Below are 22,654 nucleotides of genomic sequence, written 5' to 3'. Positions count from 1 at the left end.
AATCTCCCGTGGGTCGACGGAATCTTCCCCCTGCAACCGCAGGCAACAAAAGACTGCATCACCGGTCCTCTGGGTCCCCTCTCAGCACGACGTGCGTGGTTCCTGGAACTCAGCAACTCTGTCCAAGTGACTCCCACAGTCCAGTGACTCTTCAGTCCAAGTTTGGTGGAGGTAAGTCCTTGCCTCCCCACGCTAGACTGCATTGCTGGGTACCGCGTGATTTGCAGCTGCTCCGGCTCCTGTGCACTCTTCCAGGATTTCCTTTGTGCACAGCCAAGCCTGGGTCCCCGACACTCTGACCTGCAGTGCACAACCTTCTGAGTTGTCCTCCGGCGTCGTGGGACTCCCTTTTGTGTCTTCGGGTGGACTCCGGTTCACTCCTCTTCCATGTGCCTGTTCCGGTACTTCTGCGGGTGCTGCCTGTTTCTGTGAGGGCTCCCTGACTTGCTGGGCGCCCCGTCTGTCTCCTCATCCAAGTGGCGACATCCTAGTCCCTCCTGGGCCACAGCAGCATCCAAAAACCCTAACCGTGACCCTTGCAGCTAGCAAGGCTTGTTTGCGGTCTTTCTGCGTGGGAACGCCTCTGCAAGCTTCTTCACGACGTGGGACATCCATCCTCCAAAGGGGAAGTTTCTAGCTCTCTTCGTTCTTGCAGAATCCACAGCTTCTACCATCCGGTGGCAGCTTCTTTGCACCCTCAGCTGGCATTTCCTGGGCATCTGCCCACTCTCGACATTGTCGCGACTCTTGGACTTGGTCCCCTTGTTTCACAGGTACTCAGGTCCGGAAATCCACTTTGGTTGCTTTGCTGGTGTTGGTCTTCCTTGCAGAAACCCCCTATCACGACTTCTGTGCTCTCTGGGGGTTATAGGTGCACTTTACACCTACTTTTCAGGGTCTTGGGGTGGGCTATTTTTCTAACCCTCACTGTTTTCTTACAGTCCCAGCGACCCTCTACAAGCTCACATAGGTTTGGGGTCCATTCGTGATTCGCATTCCACTTTTGGAGTATATGGTTTGTGTTGCCCCTATTCCTATGTGCTCCTATTGCAATCTACTGTAATTTTACATTGCTTGCATTACTTCCTTTTGCTATTACTGCATATTTTTGGTATTGTGTACATATATCTTGTGTATATTTGGCATCCTCATACTGAGGGTACTCACTGAGATACTTGTGGCATATTGTCATAAAAATAAAGTACCTTTATTTTTAGTATATCTGTGTATTGTGTTTTCTTATGATATTGTGCATATGACACCAGTGTTATAGTAGGAGCTTTGCATGTCTCCTAGTTCAGCCTAAGCTGCTCTGCCATAGCTACCTTCTATCAGTCTAAGCTGCTAGAAACACCTCTTCTACACTAATAAGGGATAACTGGACCTGGTACAGAGTGTAAGTACCCCTTGGTACCCACTACAAGCCAGGCCAGCCTCCTACACAAACAGAATGTGTGATCAGCAAGGTCATAGTTAAAGGAAAACCTGTGTTCATGAGCCTGACAGAATTTATAGTCTTAAAGCACACAGGCGCATACTCTTTTGTGTCTGTAAATTACAAATGTGATTGAATAATGGAAGCAGGAAATTGAATTAGCCTAGGGTATGCAAAAAGTGATACAACATCTTGGGAGCAGAGTGATAAGGTGCACACACAAACACATGCGTTCAAAAGTAATTAGTTAGTTTTTTAGGCATTGTTAGAATTGCAATGAAGAATGTGTAAGAAATAGGTTAAACATTTAAAGGCTCACTGGTAATGTGATTTTACAACAAGTTTGTATTTAATAAACTTACAGATCAACCTTTTGTAATTGTTGATACTTCTATACAAGTGGCATCCTGTGAAGCAGCAAATTGAGACCAGCTGTTTACCTGTGTGGGGACAGCTACTCTCCCTGCTGCATCAGTAAAAAGCTGTGGTTTAATTAATCTTGGCAAGAGGAGTCTTGTCTTGTTTTATCTTAAGTTTTCCAGCAATAGCTAAAGTGAGAGTCCGTTCAGCTAGGATGGTTATAGACAAGGATGTTGTTGATGGAGCAGTGGTCAACGATGATGTTTCCTTCTTTAACATCTGGAGGCCTCCTGTCGACAATGGTTGGGGTGACGATAAGGACACAGCCTCTGAGGAGCTGGATTTCTATTCCACACACGGTGCTCTGAAGTCTTTTTTAACACTTGTCAGAGGAACCCTTTTTTTTCCTTCTGAGAGTTGGATACTGGCAAGTTTAAAAAAAAAATCCAGCTGCTTAATTTCTAAACGCAATCTTTTTTGCGGCTCTTTGGTGGAAGTGCTAGCTGGAGAACTACACATGGAATCATTGACTGATAATTGGCTCCCCCTGTAGTGGGGGCATCTTTCCTCTTCAAGTGGACATGACTAGTGTCCTTCCTTAGTCTTTGTAGGAAAAGGCTGACAAATGTACAAGCAATTAAGACATCTGATAGAAGGGTCATCAGCATAGATCTTTCTTCAACCGCAAAACATGCATGTCTTAAAAAGACATCTCTTTTCCATGTCTGTCATGATGTCAGTTTAAAGGTCTCCCTTGGCCCAGAAAAATGCAAATAATCTCAGAAAAAGTTCACAGTACATTCTGCTGAAGCTAGGGCTGGCAGAACTCTTTCCTAGGCTCCCTCACACACAATGTGCCACACAAATGTGAGATAGTGTGGCCTCTAGGGGGCAGTACCGAGCTCAGAATCTTCACATCATTGGCCTAATTGTGGGTTGTTGCAAATGAGGTGGATGACCTATGGCAATTTTACCATTGTTTAATGCTATTTTTTTTTTTAAATACTGGGTACTGACAGGCTGGCAGTGGGGATTGCTTATAGCTGGTGAATCTATTAAAGATCCAGTACTGGAAAAGTCACTGATCCATTGGTGATGGTGTGTACCTAACATTATAATTAAAAACTGAAAGTGTATATCGAAGCACAACAGGTAGGCACAGGAGGCCTGGACTTTCCTGAAAGTGACAGCTTTGTCCAGTTAAACTTTCCTATCCCAACTACTTCTTTTCTTTTTATAATTTTATATTTTCTTAGGGTACACAAGTTATGTATTCAAATACATACACTGCAATGGGGTATTAGCTACCTTGTATAAAAAGCTATTTAACTTTGAAGGTACAAACATAAGTGGTATGTATAGGGCATTTTAATTAACATCACCTTTGTAAACAAAGACGTACACAAAAAGACAATAAGAAAAGATCAAACAGGATTATCCATAGGGAGGTACATGCATTATGTGTATCAGAATAAAATCACCGTTAGCAATTAATCTATTCAGAAAGTTCCAAAATAAAATCTAAATTCACTATATTTTTGTCACATGCCCCCTCTTTGTCACTGTGCCTTTCTCTAAACCAACTGCCTCAATTTGGATCTGATCATTTATTTGATGAGTTTCATATCCTTACAACCACGTATTGGTTAATAACAAGGCCTTTATTAAAATCGCATTGTGTTTCCAAAGAAAAATGTAGGATTAAACCCAGATCTGTGACTGAGGGTGAATGTTTGTATTATTCAGCATTCCGTCTATCATCTATTCTTTGTTTTTTTTTTTGCCATTTGTGGGAAGGGTATTCCCAGATGTGGGTACCGTACTCATTGTATCAATGGATTCAACCTAGCCTGGCTGATGAGGGATGATACCCTGAAATGGGTCCCAGGATGCTTGTTTCTGGTCCAGGGAAGTCGTGGCCTGACAGTTCGGGCTAGACTTTTGCCCTGGGAGCAGGGTCAAGACTAACTTGCATATGGCTGGGTCCAAACTGAGGTGGCATGGTGAGCAAAAAAACAATGGATTAAACCTAGATCTGTGGCTGGGGGTGAATGTTTGCATTGTTCAGCATTCCATCCATCATCTGTTCTTTTTGGGTTTTTTCCCCGTAAGTGGGAAGGGTATGTCTAGAAGTGGGTACCGTGCTCTCTGTGTCACTGGATTAAATCTAGCCTGGCTGATGAGAGATGATACCCTGAAACCGGTCCCAGGATGCCTGTTTCCGCCCCAGGGTGTACCTGGCCTGGCAGTTCAGGCTGGACTGTTCCGATGAGAAGAAGGGTCAAGACCTATGTGTATATATATGGCTGGGTCCAAACTGGGGTGACATGATGAGCAAAAAAACAATGGATTTGACACAGGTCTGTGACTGGGGGTGAAAGTTTGCATTGTTCAGCATTCCCTCCATCATCTGTTCTTTTTGCTAACATAAGTCATGGCTTCCACTAAGATCACTTGCACTGAAATGGGTCACATTCATCCTTACAGGGATGAGCTGGACAGTAGGGAACACCATGAAATGTACATTCTGGCCAATGGTAGCTAGTACGACCAAGACTTGTCTTACTATCAGATCTAATGGTGTTTTGCAAAAAAACAGCCTGTCTAAACGTCCTCACGATTTCTTACACAACAATTTGTGCTAAGCAATGTCGCTTACCTGTGCAGTAATATCTCTAATTTATCTGATTAGTGATTGTAACAGAGCAAAAGAGTGTATTATCTGTTATCCTCTGTCTGGGTCCCTCACCAATTGAACATACACCTAGATGTAACAGGTGAACACTACCATAAAGGAGTAGTGTTTCTCGTGATAGCCATGCAGCCACCTCTCTCTTTAGTGAATGTAACAATAATAAATCACATAAAAATGTGTGCACAGATGCATGTTGACACAATAAAGGCAAAAGTGTTATCTAATTTACCTTCTTTGGCGCCGTACAATTTAGAACTCCACTCCCCTTCTCCAAGCACCTTCCACTCCACGCGATATTTCAGGATAGGAACTCCACCAGTGGCATCAGGCTCATCAAATTCCATCTTTGCACTGCTGGAGTAGGGTTCCAATTTCACAATTGAAGGAGAAGATGGAGTATCTTAAAAGAAGAAGAAGAGACACACGTCCCACTGTTAGAGCAAGCACACGGCAAAAGCAAATCCCCGGTTGTGTGACGCCCACAGAAGTGCTGTTCTCATTAAAGCATATACTGTAAGATGAATAACAATAAAAGAAGGCACAGTGAAAAGTGCTGAGTGGGGATAAACAATAGATCATGGATCTCATTTTGAACTCAGCTGATAGGTAACTCCATCACAATGGTGACGGATATCCCATCTGCCGAAATCTAAATCCCATTCTATCCTATGGGATTTAGATTTCACCGGACAGGATATCCGTCACTGTTGTGACACACTAACCTGTTCGCCGAGTTCTAAATCAGGCCTTATGCTTGAAAACAAGGGCTAGAACTTTGGGTGCTCCCCACAGTATCCTGTTCCAAGGCAAAAATGGGGAGTACAGGGGTGTGCCGAATCCCTTGTGTAATAGATTAGGTAGTGCTATCGAAAGTGTTGATGGAGTTCAAAGGGTTGGATACGCGAGAGAAGAGGTGCCATGTCAATGAATAATCAGAAGTGGGATGTGAAGCTGGGAACCTGAGGGTGGTGAGATTGTGCTTTCTACTTCCCCTGCTTCTCAAGCCAGGACACCAAGGGGGTTATTCCAACTTTGGAGGAGGTGGTAATCTGTCCCAAATGTGACGGATTTACCACCAGCCGTATTACGAGTTCCATAGGATATAATGGACTCGTAATACGGCTGGTGGTATATCCGTCACTTTACCGTCACTTTTGGGACGGATTACCACTTCCTCCAAAGTTGAAATTACCCCCCGAATGTCTTCAATAGGGTCGCCACCTCAAGAGATTTCAGGTTTCTGAGACACTTGTTCCACCCAATCAAACGTAATTATCACATTTTCTTCATTTCTGCAAGGTATATGGCTGAAACGAAGATCTCATTAATTATTTCCATCTTACAGCAGTGCAAATCCACTGAAAAGAACTATCTCCATCTTTACTTGTTAATATAAAACATGAGTGCTGTGTTGCCTGCCTTAGTCAGAGCTGTCTTGTCCAGCAGTAAAGTATGGAATACTTAAGAAGAGAGAAATATTTCTCATTTCCAGCTGCTTGATATCTGTTTACTATTTATGAGTGGTCCAAAGGAAAATTACTAATCAAGGGCTGTCAAGAGAGTTAAAATCACTAGCACCTTTAATTATGGTTTACATGCATGAAATGCATTACTATAATCAGGATCTAGGGAGAATAGAGAGGAAATTGACGAAGTATCATGTTGGCATGTCACCAGAAGCATATGAACTTAAGTGGAAACCAAAGTTTACAAGCGAGCAGGCAGGGGTCAAAATCTTTCTCTATCTGTATAAAAGAAAGTAAAAAGAACATCGGTGTAACATGAAGTGTGATATGTATTTGCCGAAGAACGTCTGGGCATGGACAGTGTCACAATTGTTATGTTTGTGCTTTTGGTTCCCTAGCCCTCAAGTAGGAGGCGATACATTCATACTTGTATTTCCAAGGAAGAGTACTTGTTGGGAGAAAGCGTTTTCTCTAAATAACATTTGAATTGCATGATATTTATGATACAATATCTATTTATCCAATATTTCCAAATTTGGACAATGAGTGTGACTAAATTCAAGTGCTCTTTCCCCTTTTCCAGAACATTAAATTGAAAGAAACACTAGAGGGATGAAGATTCAATGAGTTTATTGTGCATGTCTGGTTTGCGTGCCATGAAAAATGGGGTTCGTTAAGCTCAGCACTACATATCTGCAAGTCAGAAGTAAAAGATCTTGATTTCTGTCAAAACAGATAAAAGATAATCAACATGTAATGAGTTTCTGTATTAAAGAAAGCACCACTGTCCACTCTTTTACTGAAACTTTTAAATTCAACACACATATCCAAATCCTATGATTTTTCTTAACCTCATTGGTTCCATCTGGGCAAGCGACACAGCAACTAGACCTACATGCTGCCAATAATGATGAACTAAACAGGCTACAATTTCCTGTACTCCATCAATCACTGCTGGCAGTAGACCCCTTGCAATCACCTCATTCTATCCTTGGTGAAACCCTCAGATGTTGACCCGATTTAAGAATACTATTCTGACATCATTCAGCTCTGAAATTAGGCTTGAGGTTTTAGCCTTCCGTGAATGGCAGACATGCAACTGAAGCATGGCGCAAAAACTTACTAGCACTAGTCAACTCACCTGTAAGGAGTTTGCAGCACAAGTGATTACCACTCATGTAAAGAGCTATTTTATGTGTGTCAAACCTGGAATGAGAACAGGTCGTACACTGGCTCTTTCTGAGGAGTTTCTTAACATTACACTTAACAGGCTTTGGGTTTGTTTATTTAAGAAGTCACAGACTAAGACATGATTAAGGAGACTGTATTCTTTGTAAACACTTCTGTTCCATTCGGCGCTTGGTATTACCACAGTAATCAGGACCAACAATTTGTTAACAGTTATACAGGGTAATCTGAGGAAAGGGAACCTTGTTTGCACACCCCTACAGTGCAACTTGCCCTGTGTCTTCAAGAATCTCCTGATAGCTTCTGTTAAATACTGCAGCCATACACTAACAATGCTAAAGTATAATGAGGCCTGGCTCGTCACAGAATGTCCTCATAATACTCATATAAAGGTGTTAGAAATTAGTTTCTGGTTTGCAGAGGTATGCACACTGTCCAAGTAGAAACTACAATCCTAGTCAGGGTAAATGAACCTGTGCTCACCCTCTGGTAGCTTGGCATAGAGCAGTCAGGCTTAAATTAAGAGGCAATGTGTTAAGTATTTGTGCAACACGTCAAACAATTAACACAGTGAAAACATCACAAAAAGACTCCACACCAAGCTAGAAAAATAGATGATATTTTATAAATAAAACAAGACCAAAACGACAAAAATCCAATAAGTGGAAGTCAAGATATTAATTTTGAAATAGTAAATGTGAACATATTGCTCAGAAACAATAAACGGCTAATGGGCTATCTGGTCAGGACAAAGTCAAGAGTTTAGCTCACCCGTGAAGGCACGCAGGCTTGCTACAGGACCCACACAGGGCCTGCTGAGCAAAAAGTCGCAGCACAAGCGTCCATGATCCCAATGCAGTTGGGGTGGTGCGCCGGATTTCTTCACGCAGGTGCAGTGATGAGTCAATTCCGTTGAGCGAAGCGCCGGTTTGGAGTGTAATAGTACCAAATGTGATGCGCTGGGTTAATACGCACAAAAGTGGGCGACGGGTCGATCGTCTCCATGGAGTGGCGGTGATGTGCTGGCTACGAAGCAGTGTTTCCGGAGGTGATGTGGCAGTTCTGAGTATAATGCGCTGGTCCTGTCCCTCCAACAGCGGTGATGCTTCAATCACGATCTTGCAGCAGGCAATGTGTCAACTCCAATCAGCGCAACAGCGTCAATGTGAAGGTTCTGGCTGTTGCAACACTTTATATCCACTTCCAAAGGCCCAGGACTGGATTTACACTACTAGGCAGGGCAAGACTTGCAGCAAGCAAAGTCCAGGTGCTGCTGATTATGAGTTGGAAGTCTTGTGTGTCCCTGACTTTTCAGAAGAACAGGAGGCAAGCCAGCAAGCCCCTGGTGTCATTCTGGGTTCAAGTGAGATGCGTCCAGTCCTTCGTCAACAGGGTCAGGCACAGCAGAAAAGTAGTTCTTCCAGAGTGGCAGACCTTGTAGCAGCACAACAATCCTCCTTCCAGTCAGAGTTCTTCACAGGTCCATTAGTGTACTCATTTGGTAGGGTCAGAAGTCTTGCACTTACACCCAGTTGTGCCTCTGAAATAGGGGTGACTTCAAAGAAGGGTCTATGAAGTGCACAGAGGCTCTTTCTTCCTGCCCTGGCTCCAGACTCACTACAGGAGGCTATGCAGCCCCTTTGGTTGAAGCAGGACACTGCCTATTCAGGTTTAAGTGTCAGCTCCTCCCACTCATCCTGTCTAGGATGGACCATCAGGATGTTGCTGGCCCATCAGTCACACCTACGCTCCCTTTGTGTGTGGCTGTCTGGGGGGAATGCGCAAAGTCCAGCTGACAATCAGCCCACCCCTGTGCTGGAGACAGGCTGCAAGCACACAAGGCAAAGAGCAGAAAAATGCCAACTTTCTAAAAAGGGCATTTTCAAACTTGTAATAGTAAATCTGACTTTACCATTAAAGATGATATATTATGACAATCCCATAGGTATTAAACATGACTCTTCTACTCCTTCTCAATTAGAAATCACAGCTTGATAAATGTAATAAGGAATACCCAATGTTAACCTATGAGAAGGGTTGGCTTCACAGTAGGGAAAAACAAATTTGGGTGTTTTCCACTACCAGGACATGTGAAACTTAAAAGTATATGTTCTGCCTTTTAATTTACAGGCCCATGGCACATGTTGTGCACTTTACTAGGGACTTTAAATATGCAAATTTTGGATTTACCAATCACACCATGCTTTAGGGAGAGAGCACATGCACTTTAGTCCTGCTACAAAAACCTAATGGAATCCAAGCAAGTCATGCGATTCTTAGGGGCCAGCTGGGCTAGGGTCCAAAATCTAGAACTACCCACATTGGAAAAAGAGGGTCAGTTTTCAGTGGCAAAATGCACTCCATGGATGTTGCGTTTTGGGCCTTTTCCTCTTGCGAGTATAAGGTCTACCCACACAAGAGAAGTACCACATTTATCAGAAACTTGGGGGGATTCTGGGTGGAAGCAAGTTTGTGGCTCCCTGCAGGTTCCAGAACTTCCATCATAGAAATGTGGGGAAAATGTGCTTTTTAGTCAATGTTTGAGGTTTGCATGGGATTTTGGGTAAGGAAAAGTGGTCTGAGCCACACAAGTCAACCCACACTGGATAACCCTAGGCACCACCCCAGCACCCTGATGTCAGTTTCTTTTCACAACTTTCCATGCCAGAAGTGCAGAGCCATGAAAAACACTGCCCACCAGTGTGTCAAAACAGAGCCCCTGCCCCTAGAAATCGGTTCACAGAGCGAGGAGGATGGGTAAGTCAGTAAGGAATCTGCAACTAGATATTGTCTCTAACAGATAAGGCGTTACCAAAGGTAAGTAACTTGTCCATCTGATAGCGACATCTAGTTGCAGATTCCTTACCTTAGAATGCATACCCAGGCAATACCATCCCCAAAGGTATGTCTATGAACGAATATCAAACTAGAAAGCCCTGCGGGATCGAACAGGCAAAGTGCCCAACCCTTCGGACCTGACTGGCCGGGCAGCAGTGTTTGGTAAACGTGTGCAGAGGTGTCCAAGTTGCCGCCTGACAGATGTCAAGGACTGGAACTCTGCATGCTAGTGCAATGGTCGAACTTTTAGCTCTGGTACAATGAGCACACAAACCCTCAGGGTGTTGCTTCTTAGCCAATGCATAGCACATTTTAATGCAGAGTATGACCCACCTGGAAATGGTTCTCTTATGCACTGACCTTTCTTTGCACCCACATAATCAACAAAAAAAGTTGATCATCCACCAGTGGAGAGTCTCCTCTTCCTTAGAGGATGTGGGGGTATGTAAAAAGTAGGCAAGGTGAAGAATTGGCCTACATGGAAGGGCCCAACCACTTTTGACAGAAAAGAGGCCCTAGTGCGAAGTACCACTTTGTCAGGATAGATTGAAAGGTAAGGCAGTTTGGATGACGATGCGTGCAGCTTGCAAGCCCTTTAGGCAGATGTAATGGCCTCAAGGAAGGCTGTTTTCAAAGTGAGAAGGGTGAGAGGACCATTGTGGAGAGGCAGAAATGTCAAAACTAAATTCAAATCCCATTGGGGCATAATGAATGGAGATTGAGGAATATTTGAGTAAAGGCCTTTAAGGAACCTATTTACAATGGAAGACTTAAACAAGGAAGATTGATCAGGAAACGTAAAAAAAAAAAGCAGAAATGACAGACAAATAAGCTTTGAGAGTGCCCATAGGGGAGCCCTGCTGGGCCAGAGAAATGATAAACAACAAAACCTCAGAAAGAGGGGTAGAAAGGGGGTCAACAGACTTCTCTGTGCACCATGCCACAAATTTCTTCCAACAACAGGTTATACCAGTTTGGTGGATGGATGCCTGGCTACCAAGATTGGGTTACAGACTTTGCGTGGCAGGTCAAAAGCTGTCAACTGCCGCCAATCAATCGCCATGCAAGACGGCGGAGACTGGACCGGTTTAGGTGGAGAACCTTCCACTGCTACTGCAACAGAAGATCCTCCTGAAGCTGCAGTCTGATCAGAGAAACAATGGTCATGCTCAGTCGCATCGGATACCAGACTCTTCATGCCCAGTCCGGATTCACATGGACTACTTGGGCCTGATCGTTGTTGATCTTCTTGAGAAATCTGTGCAGAAGTGGTAGAGGTGGAAAGGTGTACAGGAGGCCTGAGTTCCACTTGAGACGAAAAGTGTTGCAGAGCGATTGCCACCTTGGAAGCTCCAACGCGCAATACTGATGACATTGTGCATTCTCTGCAGTGCTGAACAGATCGAACCAAGACTCTCCCCCACTGCTGAAAGCGACCTTGCACCACTTCCGGATTGAGATGGCATTCATGATCAACTAAGCATTGTCGGCTGAGTTTTCCCGCTCGGGTGTACAGAGAGCCCACCAGATGCTGAACCACCAGGGAAATACCCTGATGTTCCAGTCACGTGCAGAGCCTTTTGACAAAGGCTCCACGACCCCACCCCTTCCTGCTTGTTGCAATACCACATGGACGTGGTATTGTCCATGAACACCTGCACTGCCTTACCTTTGAGAGAGGGAGGAAATTACTTTGATGCTAGTCTGAGTAACGGGAATAGCAACCATGACCTACTTCTGGCACAGGAGCCCTCTCTATGGCTCCCCTGGCAAAGAGAGCAGTAACTTCTTTTTGGAGAAGTGCCAAGTGATCCTCCTTCAGCCGATTGTAGGAGAGTGGAATAAATGGATGGGTAGTCTCGAAGGGGAGAAAGTAGCCTCTTCGTACTATCTGCAAAACCTACCAGTCTGACGTGATGGATTGCCAGTGGTGCAGGTCAGGTGATGGTGAATCCTGCCTCCGACTGGTCCCTGGTGGGGGACAGTCAGACTAGGAAGGTTTGGAGGTCTCTTGTGGGATCATGAACTTTTCTGTGCCTCTCCCATCAGCAATTGTGGGACCTGTGGCAGCACTTGCACAACCGTATCCTAGAGTGTGTGGGAATAATAGCCCAAAAGGCATGTAGTGTTCATGAACAGCAATGCCAGGCTGGCGGAAGAAAACATTTTCTTCCCAAGTGTGTCCATCTCCTTGGATTCCCTGTCCAGGGGTGCGAAGGGAACGCACCATAGGAGGTGGGGGTTCCATAACCAAGCTCTCAGGGATGGGTTGTTGTGTCAGGAAACCTGGGTCACCCAAGTGCAGGGAGATGGCGACGGGCAACTGTCCTGCTCACAGGAGCCCCTGTGCTGGGTTTGGACCAGGTACCCAGTAAGACATCCGTAAGTGCTTCATTGAAGGGAAGCAGGGGTTCAGAGGATGTCACCCCAAACTGAAGCACCTCTATCAGGAGGTTAGTTCTTACTGCCACAAAGGCAGCTCAAGGTCCAGGACCTTGGTTGCTCTCCGCACCACATTAAATATGAAGCTCCGTCCTCCCTAGCCATGGTTGGGGGAGAAAGCATGCCAGTATCTGGGGAGGTTTCCAGTCCACTGGCTTCACCCACGTCCGAACGCCAATCCAAGGGGTTTTGGAGCTGGTGTTCCAAAGGTATTCCTCCCATTTCTCACTATAACCGAACTCATAGAAATAAGGCTCAGGATCGGACATAGAGGGCAAGGCGCCAGAATCAACAATGAGGAATGGGACATCGCTGCCCGGGGGCCAGGGCGGCACCAGGAGCGTCAACGTCAGGACCGGCGCTGGGGTAAGTCGAAGATGTACATCTGAGGTCGGTCCAGATCCAGTAACGGATCCCTGAGTGCCCCTCGAGCAGAGGTAGAAGCCATTGGTGCGGAACCCAAAGGGGCCCCTTCCGACTCCACAGCAGAGAAAGGGTTAACTATCACTGCCAATGTCAGGGTTCCTGGACCAACTGTTTCCCCAGTTTCAGATAAAAGCTGCGTAAATGTTGCTCCAGTAATCAACAAAAAAGAAGTTCAGACATTAGCACTCACTTCAAAGATTACAGTAGAATGTGAGTCAATGATCCGATCTACAGCACTAGAATACCTGCAAAGAAAGGATATCAAAAATAAGAAAAGCATCAAAGTGAAATATCAATTAGAAATGCTCTGCGGCAACACAGTTTTCTAAGATTTGAACAGAGTAATCAAAATACTCAGCCCAGCGCCTTAAAGGACAAGATAAATAGGAAGGTTTTATTTTCACTATCCATTGAACTTTTAGAATCTTAGGGGCACCATGCACCAATGTTACTGTTATTAAAAAAAAAATCAGGGAAAAAGGCCTAGCGGGTAGAGGCATTTTTCAATGACAACAAACCTTACAATGCTTTTATCCTTGACATTTCTTGCCTAGCTCTACAACAGCTCTTATGTGTTGGTCTTCTTTACTATTTACTTCAATGATCATGAGTATTTTTTGTTCCATTTTCCTCTAGTAACTCATGTTTGTGTATTTCATCTGATGACATGTGCAAGCAGATCCTTTAGTGCTCTGGTGGCCACTTGAAATTGTGAAATAACTACACCAATGACTAGGGACCTGGACATAAAATGACACCTGTTACCAGTGAACTGGAAAGAAAGTGGTGCAGTGCTGAACAGAATACATTTTATTACTAAGGAAATAGAGTACACATCGAAATTGCTGATGCAATCATTCATATATTTAATATAGAATTATTGATTTACTACTCAAATTAGCATTATCAAAATGTAACGCTCATGCATATTTCATTCTTGACCAAATGAAATTAACTTGACCATGCTGATGAATAAGATTAGATTCTCCTTTGAATAAAATTATGAATACCACCATCTAGGTGTGGGAAAAAAACACAGATACAAAACCATCTACAATGAACAAGAAATTTATAAAGAGGCATCACATTAAGTCTATATCTGTCAAGCGAACCGCTAAGGTGCCCAGGACGTAACCGTTACGTCCAGAAAGGGGCCCTCGGGGAAGCGCTAGCACCCCCCCTGGGGGTTTGCACCCCCCTCCCCTGGGCAAGTCTACTAGATGTCAGGGAAATTAAAAGAAAATAGTGTGGTGTTGGCTACCAACCAGTATGGGCATGGTTATGCCCCCACCTCAACTGAATGGGGTCCCCCGCACACTAAAACATCTTATCCCCTGGCAAGCAAGAGGACATTTGATTATTTTGGGTTTTGGTTTTACATTTGGGCCATGAGAGCTTGGCTAACTGTCAAAATCGTCCCACTTGGAATGATGAGGGCTGCACTTTTTGGACTTTGGGACGCTGCCATGTAGAAAAATCCACAAGACCTAGACACATCTGAAAACGAACCATCTGGGTGAGGCCAGGGTGGTGTGCTTCACATGCACCCACCCCATTTTCTTACCCACAATGCCTTGCAAACCTCCAACTTTGCTGGAAATCACACATTTTTCCCACATTTGTGTGATGGAACCTTCCGGAATCTGCAGCAATCCACAAAATTCCTACCAACCAGAATTGTCTCATCTATACTGATAAAAATTCTGCCCCACCTGCAGCCGAAAAGTGTTTTTTTTCAAACTGGCCTTTTGGACCCGCTTTGGTTCCCTCTCAATTTCGACATGTTTTTGGCTCTTCACTGTCACAGGCACTTGGCCCGCCTACACAAGTGAGGTATAATTTTTACCGGGAGACTAAGGGGAAGGTTGGGTGGTAGGACATTTGTCCCGGTGGGATGATCCCATACAGAAATGTGAGAAAATGTTAATTTTTTTTTAGCTAAAATTGAGGTTTGCTGAGGATTTTGGGTAAGAAAACACTGGGGGATCCATGCAAGTCACACCTCCCTGGACTCCCTCCGGTGTCTAGTTTTCAGAAATGTCCGAGTTTGGTAGGTTTCCCTAGATGGCTGCTGAGCCCAGGACCATAAACGTTTAGTTTTGTATTTGATAATTTTGATGTGTTCAGATAATGTTTTGGGGCATTTCCTTTCGCGGGCACTAGGCCTACCCACATAAGTGAGGTACCATTTTTATCGGGAGACTTGGGGGAACGCTGAGTGGAAGAAAATTTGTGGCTCCTCTTAGATTCCAGAACTTTTTGTCACCAAAATGTGAGGACAAAATGTGTTTTTGGGCCAAATTTTGAGGTTTGCAAAGGATTATGGGTAACAGAACCTGGCAGAGCCCCACAAGTCACCCCATCTTGGATTCCCCTAGGTGTCTTGTTTTAAAAAATGCACAGGTTTGGCAGGTTTCCCTAGGTGCCGGCTGAGCAAGAGGACAAAACCTACAGCTAGGGACTTTGCAAAAAACACGTCAGATTTCAATGTAAAAATTTGATGTGCCCATATTGCGTTTCCTATCGCAAGCATTAGGCCTACCCAAGCAAGTGAGGTACCATTTTAATTGGGAGACTTGGGAGAACACAGAATAGCTAATGAAAATGTCACTTACCCAGTGTACATCTGTTCGTGGCATCAGTCGCTGAGATTCACATGGTATGCATGAGCTCGCCATCTGGTGTTGGGTCGGAGTGTTACAAGTTGTTTTTCTTCGAAGAAGTGTTTTCGAGTCACGGGACCGAGTGACTCCACCTTCTGTGCTCATTGCGCATGGGCGTCGACTCCATCTTCGATTGTTTTCCCCGCAGAGGGTGAGGTAGGAGTTGTACTATAGTAATAGTGCCCGCGCAATGAAAAATGTAAGTATGTACCTATTAAAGGATTAAGTAATATATATACAAATGTACAAAATTGAAGGTAACTTCTGAACTGCTACAGGCTTCCGGGGAGGTGGGTGGGTCCATGTGAATCTCAGCGACTGATGCCACGAACAGATGTACACTGGGTAAGTGACATTTTCAGTTCGATGGCATCTGTCGCTGTAGATACACATGGTATGCATAGACTAGTAAGCAGTTAGTTCCCCATAAGCGGTGGTTTAGCCTGTAGGAGTAGAAGTTGTCTGAAATAGAGTTCTTAATACAGCTTGACCTACTGTAGCTTGTTGTGCGGATAGCACATCTATACAGTAGTGTTTGGTGAATGTGTGAGGCGTAGACCAAGTGGCTGCCTTACATATTTCTTGCATTGGGATGTTTCCTAAAAAGGCCATTGAAGCACCTTTTTTCCTTGTTGAATGTGCCCTGGGAGTAATGGGCAGTTGTCTTTTTGCTTTAAGGTAGCAGATTTGGATGCATTTAACTATCCATCTGGCTATACCTTGTTTTGATATTGGGTTACCTGCATGAGGTTTTTGGAATGCAATAAATAGCTGTTTAGTTTTTCTGATGTTCTTCGTTCTGTCAATGTAGTACATTAATGCTCTTTTGACATCTAATGTATGTAGTGCTCTTTCAGCCACAGAATCTGGCTGTGGGAAGAATACTGGTAATTCTACCGTTTGATTTAGATGGAATGGAGAAATAACTTTTGGTAAAAATTTTGGATTAGGTCGTAGGACGACCTTATTTTTATGTATTTGTATAAAAGGCTCTTGTGTTGTGAACGCTTGAATTTCACTTACTCTTCTTAGAGATGTAATGGCGATGAGAAAGGCAACTTTCCAGGTGAGGAATTGTATTCCGCAAGAGTGCATGGGTTCGAAGGGTGGGCCCATGAGTCTTGTTAGAACCACGTTTAGGTTCCATGAAGGAACAGGTGGTGTTCTTGGTGGTATAATTCTTTTAAGCCCTTCTATGAATGCTTTGATAACTGGTATCCTATACAAGGAAGTTGAATATGTAGTTTGCAGGTATGCAGATATTGCTGCAAGGTGTATTTTAATAGAAGAGAAGGCTAGCTTTGCTTTTTGTAAATGGAGCAAGTAATTTACTATATGTTTTGGAGTTGCCTCTAGTGGTTGTATCTGATTATGATGGCAGTACCAAACAAATCTTTTCCACTTACTTGCGTAGCAGTGTCTAGTGGATGGCCTTCTGGCCTGCTTTATGACTTCCATACACTCTTGGCTAAGTTGTAAGTGTCCGAATTCTAGGATTTCAGGAGCCAGATTGCTAGATTCAGCGATGCTGGGTCCGGGTGTCTGATCTGTTGGTTGTGTTGCGTTAACAGATCTGGTTTGTTGGGCAGTTTGATGTGTGGTACTACAGACAGATCTAGCAGTGTTGTGTACCAGGGTTGTCTTGCCCACGTTGGTGCTATTAAAATGAGTTTGAGTTTGTTTTGACTTAATTTGTTTACTAGGTAAGGAAGGAGAGGGAGAGGAGGAAAAGCGTAAGCAAATATTCCTGACCAGTTCATCCATAGGGCATTGCCTTGGGATTGCTTGTGTGGGTATCTGGACGCGAAGTTTTGGCATTTTGCGTTCTCTTTTGTTGCAAATAAGTCTATTTGTGGTGTTCCCCAGAGTGTGAAGTAGGTGTTCAGAATTTGTGGGTGGATTTCCCATTCGTGGACTTGCTGGTGATCTCGAGAGAGATTGTCTGCCAGCTGATTCTGGATCCCCGGAATAAACTGTGCTATTAGACCAATTTGATGGTGGATTGCCCACTTCCATATTTTTTGAGCTAACAAGCTTAACTGCGTTGAATGTGTTCCTCCTTGTTTGTTTAGATAATACATCGTTGTCATGTTGTCTGTTTTGACAAGGATGTATTTGTGGGTTATGATTGGTTGGAAAGCTTTTAGTGCTTGAAAAACTGCTAATAATTCTAGATGATTTATATGCAGTTTTGTTTGATGTATGTTCCATTGTCCTGTTATGTTGTGTTGATTGAGATGTGCTCCCCACCCTGTCATGGAAGCATCTGTTGTTATTACGTACTGTGGCACTGGGTCTTGGAAAGGCCGCCCTATGTTTAAATTTATACTGTTCCACCATAGAAGCGATAGGTAAGTTTGGCGGTCTAGCAACACCAGATCTAGAAGGTGACCCTGTGCTTGAGACCACTGTGAGGCTAGGCACTGTTGTAAGGGCCTCATGTGCAGTCTTGCGTTTGGGACAATGGCTATGCATGAGGACATCATGCCTAGGAGCTGTAGTATTGTTCTTGCTTGTATTGTTTGGTTTGGAGACATGTGTTGAATGACCCTGTTGAAATTGTGGATCCTTTGTGGAGTTGGCGTTGCTACTCCTTTTGTCGTGTCTATTATGGCTCCTAGATATTGCTGTACTTTGCTTGGCAGAATGTTTGATTTTGCAAAGTTGACGGTGAACCCTAAATTGTAGAGGGTTTGTATGACTTGATTTGTGTGGTTTGAGCATTGTGTGAGCGAACTGGTTTTGATTAGCCAGTCGTCTAGATACGGGAACACATGTATTTGCTGCCTTCTGATGTGTGCAGCGACTACTGCTAGGCACTTTGTGAATACTCTTGGAGCGGTTGTTAAACCAAAAGGCAATACTTTGAATTGGTAATGTATTCCTTTGAATACAAACCTTAGATATTTCCTGTGTGATTGATGGATTGGTATATGGAAATATGCGTCCTTGAGGTCTAGGGTTGTCATGTAGTCGTGTTTTCTGAGCAATGGTAACACTTCTTGTAGTGTGACCATGTGAAAGTGGTCTGATTTGATGAATGTGTTTACTACCCTGAGGTCTAGAATTGGTCTCAGTGTTTCGTCCTTTTTTGGTATCAAGAAGTACAGTGAATAAACTCCTGTGTTTATTTGTGTGCTTGGTACTAATTCTATTGCATTTTTTTGCAGTAGTGCTTGAACTTCTATCTCTAGAAGTTGTGAATGGTATTTTGATAAATTTTGTGATTTTGGTGGTATGTCTGGAGGGAATTGCATGAATTCTATGCAATAACCATGTTGGATAATTGCTAGGACCCATGTATCTGTAGTTATTTTGTCCCATGCTTCGTAATATTGATGTATCCTCCCCCCCACTGGTGTTGTGTGGGAGGGGTGAGTGACGTGTGAGTCACTGCTTGTTGGTAGTGGTTTTGGGGCTTTGAAATCTTCCTCTATTCCTAGGAAATTGCCCCCCTCTATACTGGCCCCGAAAACCTCCCCTGTACTGTCCCTGGTAGGTGGGCGGTGCGGACTGTGAGGTGCTAGCTTGTGTGGCCTGACCCCGAAACCCTCCTCTAAAAGGTGTTTTGCGGAAGGTGTTATAAGATCCTCTGCTCTGCGGGGAGTAGAGTGCGCCCATGGCCTTGGCAGTGTCAGTGTCCTTCTTGAGCTTTTCTATAGCTGTGTCGACCTCCGGACCGAACAGAAGTTTCTCGTTTACTGGCATGTTAAGCACTGCCTGCTGAATTTCTGGCTTGAATCCAGACGTTCTGAGCCATGCGTGCCTACGGATGGTAACCGACGTATTAATGGTTCTTGCGGCCGTGTCTGCTGCATCCATGGAGGAGCGTATTTGATTGTTGGAAATGTTTTGACCCTCCTCAACAACCTGTTTTGCTCTTTTTTGCAGATCTTTTGGGAGATGTTCAATGAGATGCTGCATCTCATCCCAGTGGGCTCTGTCGTATCGCGCTAGCAGCGCTTGTGAATTTGCGATGCGCCACTGGTTTGCTGCTTGGACAGCAACCCTCTTCCCGGCTGCATCGAACTTCCTACTTTCTTTATCTGGGGGAGGTGCATCCCCAGAAGTGTGTGAGTTTGCCCGTTTTCTGGCAGCCCCTACCACCACAGAGTCTGGTGGCAGCTGAGAGGTGATGAAGACAGGGTCCGTAGGAGGCGCCTTATACTTTTTGTCCACCCTAGGCGTCACTGCCCTACTTTTAACTGGCTCCTTGAAAATGTCCTTTGCATGGCGTAGCATGCCTGGGAGCATCGGCAGGCTTTGGTAGGAGCTGTGGGTTGAGGAGAGGGTGTTAAATAAAAAATCATCCTCTACTTGTTCCGAGTGTAGTTCCACATTATGGAATAGAGCTGCTCTAGCCACCACTTGTGAGTAGGCTGTGCTGTCTTCCGGTGGTGATGGCCTAGTTGGGTATGTGTCTGGGCTGTTATCAGACACTGGTGCGTCGTACAAGTCCCACGCATCCTGATCTTGGTCGTCGTGGCTCATGGCGGTGTGAGCTGGCGAATGTGACGGGGTGTAAGTTGGCGAAGCCGGAGTTACAGGTGGAGGCGAGGGAGGAGGTGTTACCTTTTGTGTTGTTTGTTGCTGAGGAGTAAACTGAAGCGTTCTCTTGCGTTTGACAGGTGGAAGGGTACTGATCTTCCCAGTCCCCTGCTGAATAAAGATACGCTTTTGCGTGTGATCCACGTCAGTGGATTGCAGTTCTTGTTCAAATCTATGTTTCTTCATTTGAGAAGACATAGAATGCTCTTCGGTATAGGAGCCAGAAACAGGGTCTGATGTCGCTTTTTTCGGCTCCGAAAGCCCTGTCGATTGTTTTTTCGGCTCCGAGGTAACCTTCCTCTTTTTCTGTGCCGAAAATTCTTGGCCTCTATGGTCTTCGGCGCCACTGTCTCGGCGTCGATCGGTGTCGACACCGAACTCTCGGTGTCGATGCTTCTGTTTAGCACTCTCTCGGTCCCGAGGAGGCTGCGTGCCGGTGTCTCGACCGAAGTCAGACGATCTCGACACTGAATGGGCCTTTTTCGGTGCCGATTGTTGGTCACCGAGAATTTGGGTGGAGCCATGGCCGGTTGGCAGTGGCGTCCCCTGGGCCTTCTTTCCTTTTTTAAGGTTTGATCTCGACGTCTTACTCACAGTTCTTGTAGAGTGTAGCTCGTCGGAGTCTGAATCCTGGATGGAAAAGGATTCCTCCTGTTCTTCTTCTGTCTCGAACTGTCGACGCTCTTTTGGCGTGGACGCCATCTGCAGTCTTCTCGCTCGACGGTCGCGCAGAGTTTTTCGGGACCGGAACGCCCGACAGGCCTCGCAGGATTCTTCACTGTGCTCGGGTGACAGGCACAGATTACAGACCGAGTGCAGGTCCGTATAAGGATATTTGTTGTGGCATTCGGGGCAGAATCGAAACGGGGTCCGATCCATCGGCGTTGTCCTCCACGCGGTCGGGCCGACTAGGCCCCGACGGGGTGCCGAAATCTACCCCGAAGGGCACCGAAGCGCTTCGATGTTCAACGCGTCGTCGTATGTGTCTATCTCTAACCGGATCGCAACTATACCGTCGAAAATCTTCCGTCTTCAGCTATCTTTCCGTTCCGAAACTCGGAGCGACATGAACACGTCCGAACCCGATGGCGGAAAGAAAACAATCGAAGATGGAGTCGACGCCCATGCGCAATGAGCACAGAAGGTGGAGTCACTCGGTCCCGTGACTCGAAAACACTTCTTCGAAGAAAAACAACTTGTAACACTCCGACCCAACACCAGATGGCGAGCTCATGCATACCATGTGTATCTACAGCGACAGATGCCATCGAACCAATTGTTATTGCCCCTTATCTTTCTCTACATTTTCTCCTTCCAAATGTAAGACAGTGTGTAAAAAAGATGTCTATTTGAGAAATGCCCTGTATTTCACATGCTAGTATGGGCACCCCGGAATTCAGAGATGTGCAAATAACCACTGCTTCTCAACACCTTATCTTGTGCCCATTTTGGAAACACAAAGGTTTTCTTGATACCTATTTTTCACTCTTTATATTTCAGCAAATGAATTGCTGTATACCGGGTATAGAATGAAAACCCATTGCAAGGTGAAGCTCATTTATTGGCTCTGGGTTCTTGATGAACCTACAAGCCCTATATATCCCTGCAACCAGAAGAGTCCAGCAGACGTAACAGTATATTGCTTTTAAAAATCTGACTTCGCAGGAAAAAGTTACAGAGTAAAACGTGGAGAAAAATGGGTGTTTTTTTCACCTCAATTTTAATATTTATTTTATTTCAGCTGTTATTTTCTGTAGGAAACTCTTGTAGGATCTACACAAATGACCCCTTGCTGAATTCTGAATTGTGTCTACTTTTCTGAAATGTTTAGCTTTCTGGGATCCAGCATTGGTTTCACACCCATTTCTGTCACTAACTGGAAGGAGGCTGAAAGCACAAAAAAATAGTAAACATGGGGTATGTCCCATTAAAAGGCCGAAATTGTGTTGAAAAATGTTTTTTTTCTGATTCAAGTCTGCCTGTTCCTGAAGGCTGGGAAGATGGTGATTTTAGCACTGCAACCCCTTTGTTGATGCCATTTTCAGGGAAAAAACCACAAGCCTTCTTCTGCAGCCCTTTTTCCCCCATTTATTTATTTTTTAAACGTAATTTTCGCTGTATTTTTGCTAACTTCTTGGTCTCCTTCAGGGGAAACCACAAACTCTGGGTACCTCTAGAACCCCAAGGATGTTGGAAACAAATGATGCAAATTTGGCGTGGGTAACTTATGTGGACAAAACGTTATGAGAGTCTAAGCACGAACTGCCCCAAGTAGCCAAAAAAAAGGCCTGGCACCTGAGGGGAAAAGGCCTGGAAGCGAAGGGGCTAATGGCTCAAAATATCATTATATATATATATAGAAAAATATATATACATATATATTTATATATACCGCACACTGTCTCTGAGTGATGACCTCTTCATTTCTGTGTAGTTTGCTTTTATTGTTTAAATATTTTATGTAAACATGAAGAGTTGCATATACAGATTTAATAGGATACTTTTTGATATATTTACTCCGTTAGTCTGATTTCCATCATGAAAATGCATATAATGCTCAAGTTAGTTCAAGGCAACAGGAAGTTGTGTATAT

General features: G+C 44.5%; 1 protein-coding gene across 13 annotated transcripts in view; it reads right to left on the bottom strand.

Annotated features, from left to right (window-relative positions):
- The window catches only part of NCAM1 (neural cell adhesion molecule 1), a 974,982-nt gene that overhangs the window by 205,740 nt on the left and 746,588 nt on the right, over positions 1-22,654 (bottom strand). For all 13 annotated transcript variants that reach the window (XM_069224356.1, XM_069224353.1, XM_069224357.1 and 10 more), the window contains one exon: positions 4,720-4,890. In XM_069224356.1, the coding sequence (XP_069080457.1) occupies positions 4,720-4,890 (171 nt within the window). The remainder of the gene's footprint in view (positions 1-4,719; positions 4,891-22,654) is intronic.

Source organism: Pleurodeles waltl, chromosome 3_1 (genome assembly GCF_031143425.1).
Source record: "Pleurodeles waltl isolate 20211129_DDA chromosome 3_1, aPleWal1.hap1.20221129, whole genome shotgun sequence".
Taxonomy (NCBI): domain Eukaryota; kingdom Metazoa; phylum Chordata; class Amphibia; order Caudata; family Salamandridae; genus Pleurodeles; species Pleurodeles waltl.
The sequence above is the reverse complement of the archived record's forward strand: the minus strand, read 5'-3'. Positions and strand labels throughout refer to the sequence as shown.